The sequence below is a fragment of the Mandrillus leucophaeus genome, unplaced genomic scaffold (genome assembly GCF_000951045.1).
Source record: "Mandrillus leucophaeus isolate KB7577 unplaced genomic scaffold, Mleu.le_1.0 Scaffold306, whole genome shotgun sequence".
In the NCBI taxonomy this organism is placed as follows: domain Eukaryota; kingdom Metazoa; phylum Chordata; class Mammalia; order Primates; family Cercopithecidae; genus Mandrillus; species Mandrillus leucophaeus.
This window is the reverse complement of record NW_012103210.1, coordinates 1345157-1347920: the sequence shown is the minus strand read 5'-3', so window position 1 is coordinate 1347920 and position 2764 is coordinate 1345157. Positions and strand designations below refer to the sequence as shown.

General features: G+C 56.1%; 2 protein-coding genes across 2 annotated transcripts in view; both read right to left on the bottom strand.

Moving 5' to 3' along the window:
- Nucleotides 1-440, bottom strand: part of RILP (Rab interacting lysosomal protein) — a 4745-nt gene extending 4305 nt beyond the window's left edge. Inside the window, exon 1 of the mRNA XM_011987284.1 lies at nt 317-440. Coding sequence (XP_011842674.1) covers nt 317-440 — 124 coding nt within the window. The remainder of the gene's footprint in view (nt 1-316) is intronic.
- Nucleotides 441-998: 558 nt separating this feature from the next.
- Nucleotides 999-2764, bottom strand: part of PRPF8 (pre-mRNA processing factor 8) — a 50239-nt gene continuing 48473 nt past the window's right edge. The window contains exons 40-43 of the mRNA XM_011987274.1: nt 2024-2164; nt 1785-1924; nt 1479-1681; nt 999-1327 (exon numbers count right to left, since the gene is read on the bottom strand). Of these exons, the coding sequence (XP_011842664.1) occupies nt 1173-1327; nt 1479-1681; nt 1785-1924; nt 2024-2164 (639 nt within the window). The 3' untranslated portion in view covers nt 999-1172. The remainder of the gene's footprint in view (nt 1328-1478; nt 1682-1784; nt 1925-2023; nt 2165-2764) is intronic.

Genomic DNA, 2764 nt, shown 5'->3' with positions numbered 1-2764 from the left:
CTGCAGCTCAGTGCCCAGGGCCCCGGCTAGATGGTACACAAGCTCCGCGGCCGTTCCCGACCCCGCGGCCTCCCGAGACCCCCAGCCAGGCGCCACTGCCCTTCTGGGCTCCATGTCCCCCACAGGCTTAGGGCTGCGACCCCTCCACCCTCAACTGAGACGGGGAAAAGCCAAACAGTTCCGCCCCAGGAAGCCTTTAGGGCTGTGTGGGCGGGGTAGAAGCGAGAAGGGTGGGGAGGAATGAGGGAGAAGGCGTGGGGAAGGGAGATAGTGTCCTAAGTCCCCTGGACCCTGTCCCTTCCCTGCCCAAGGTCACAGGAAACAGGACAGCCAACTTCCAGCCAGACGTCCAAGAGCTGAGGCTCAGGGCTGCAAGTGGTCACTTTAGTGGAGCCCTCCCCACAGGCCCAGTCCAGGCTCCGCCCCGTGTGTGGAGTCATGGGGCCAACTTGGCAGTGGGGCACTCCAGGCGAGAGGTGACAGGTAGGCAGCCAGTCACTGGCCTCCGCCCGGCTGTACACCAGCTGTCTGCCTGTGCGCTTGTTTTCCTGACCAGGAGTGACACAGAAAGCTTAAAGGGCTGGGCTGGACACCACAGCCGCTCAGCGCAAGCCAGAGTTCCTAGACCGGGAAAGGTCAACTGCTCCCAGAACTGCGGAAAGGAGGCGAGGGCTTCCAAGTACTGTTTTGTAGAGAAAGCAGCAAATGTGGTCAAGGCAGCGGTGTGTGAAAGCCCAGCCCCGCCTCAGGTCTCCACTGAGTCCAGGGGCTATCTACCCCAAAGCCCTGAATAGGAAGGTGGCCTCATACTCCCCCTTCACAGCTGAGCCCAGCATCTTGCTGTAAACCGCTCCAGTCCAGTCACACCTGGGGCTGGCTTGGAGGCAGCGCAGGCTGCATGAGGCAGGAGCCCTGTTAACTTTGGCTGTTTCCTTCTCCTGTTAGACCTAAATCCAGAATTTGGGTTCGGGGGGAAAAAAAACAAACAGCCCCTGAACTCCTATTTATACAAAATTTATTATTATATTTTATTCAGGATGACAAGCCATCAGGAGGTGAACAACACAACAAGCACAGACAGAGGGAGAGGCCAAGCTGCTGAATGTCAGCGGCCTGTCTGGAGGGGCTGAGGCTCCGGCCTCAGGAGGCTGAAGCTGGAGGCAGGGAAACAGCTAGGCATAGAGGTCCTCCCGGTCCGCAGAGTAAACCTCCCCCTCCTGCAGGAGGGCGAAGTTGAGGAAGTGGGAAGGCCTGTGCACCTCGTGGTAGAACTCTTTGGGGTTCGCCAGCTGCAGCTCATATTTCATGTTGGGGTCATGCCGAACACCTTCGGGGAGAAGGAAACAGCCAGCGTCAACAGGGCTCCCGCCTCATGCAGCCGGCACCACCTCCAAGCCAGCCAGGCCCCAAGTGTGACGGGCGATGGCCTCACCTTATCACTACTGCTATCCCCACGTCCCCAGGCTCCTCCCACTTACCCATAAAGTTGTAGTTCCACGAGGACTGGGCAGGGACCATGAAGAAGCCAAGGAAGCGGTCCGACAGCAACATCTGGACCCTCTCATAGTGTGAAGGCAGGTAGCCCTTGGGGTTGTTGCCCTTGTCTGTGTTCTGGCGGCCCCATTCATAGCCACTGGGGGTCAGCTTGTAGGCTGTCAGTGTACAGGAGCCTGGTGTGAAGCTGGGGGAGGGATGAGGACAGAGTAACAGCTCAGGTCACTATTCTGGGCCCTGGCCTGCAATCCCTGCCCCACCATACTTCCTCCCAAGGAGCCCAGGCCCACCTGCACGTGATGATAATGGTCTTCTCGCCATCCCAAGATGGGTTGTCAGCCATGATCTTGGCATGGGTGGTGACATCCTGGGGTGACAATTGCGGGGACTCATTGGGCTGAGTGTGGATCCAACCTAAGGGTTCCATCTCCTATAGGTAAAGAGGAGTACAGAGCTCTTCAGAATCCCATCTGCAGACAGGAATCGTGCCAGCTTTTCCACATTCCCAGGCTCCATCACCTTCCATTACCTTGAGGTACTCATGCTGGGGCAGCTGGCCAGGCAGGTGCACGGTCTGGTGAGTGCCCCACTGTGGCACCATCACGATGCAGCGTATCTCCTTCACCTGGGGGTTATCTGGTGGGCTCACCCCATACAGGTATCCTGCAATCTGGAAACAAAGGGGTCAGGAACCAAAACTCTTCTTAGTACCAGCTCAGAGTTGGAGCTGCCAGCCCTCTGTTTTCCTTCCTTCCCCCAAGAATGAGGACAGTTTCTTAAAACATGATCAGAACCCCCCGTATCAGAATCAGCTGCGGTGCTTGTTCAAAATGTTAAACATGGACCTCATCTTGGACTTCCCACATCAGGACCTCCTGCGTGGGGTCCAGGAATCTGCACTGCTCACAAGCTCCCCAGCTGATTATTTAGCATTCATAAGCAAATGAGCATACAAACCTCCAGCTCAGTGTATTTTCACAAACTGAGAACATCTGGAAATCCAGCACTTGGTGCTATTTTAAATTTTACATTATCACCAAGTAAGAGGATCTGTTTACTATAAACTCACCCACACAGGATATTAACAGTCTTCTCAAATTTGCCAACCTGACAGCCACTAATAGTGGGTTTTTTTTTTTTTGAGGCGGAGTCTCGCTCTGTCGCCCAGGCTGGAGTGCAGTGGCCTGATCTCGGCTCACTGCAAGCTACGCCTCCCGGGTTCCTGCCATTCTCCTGCCTCAGCCTCCCGAGTAGCTGGGACTACAGGCGC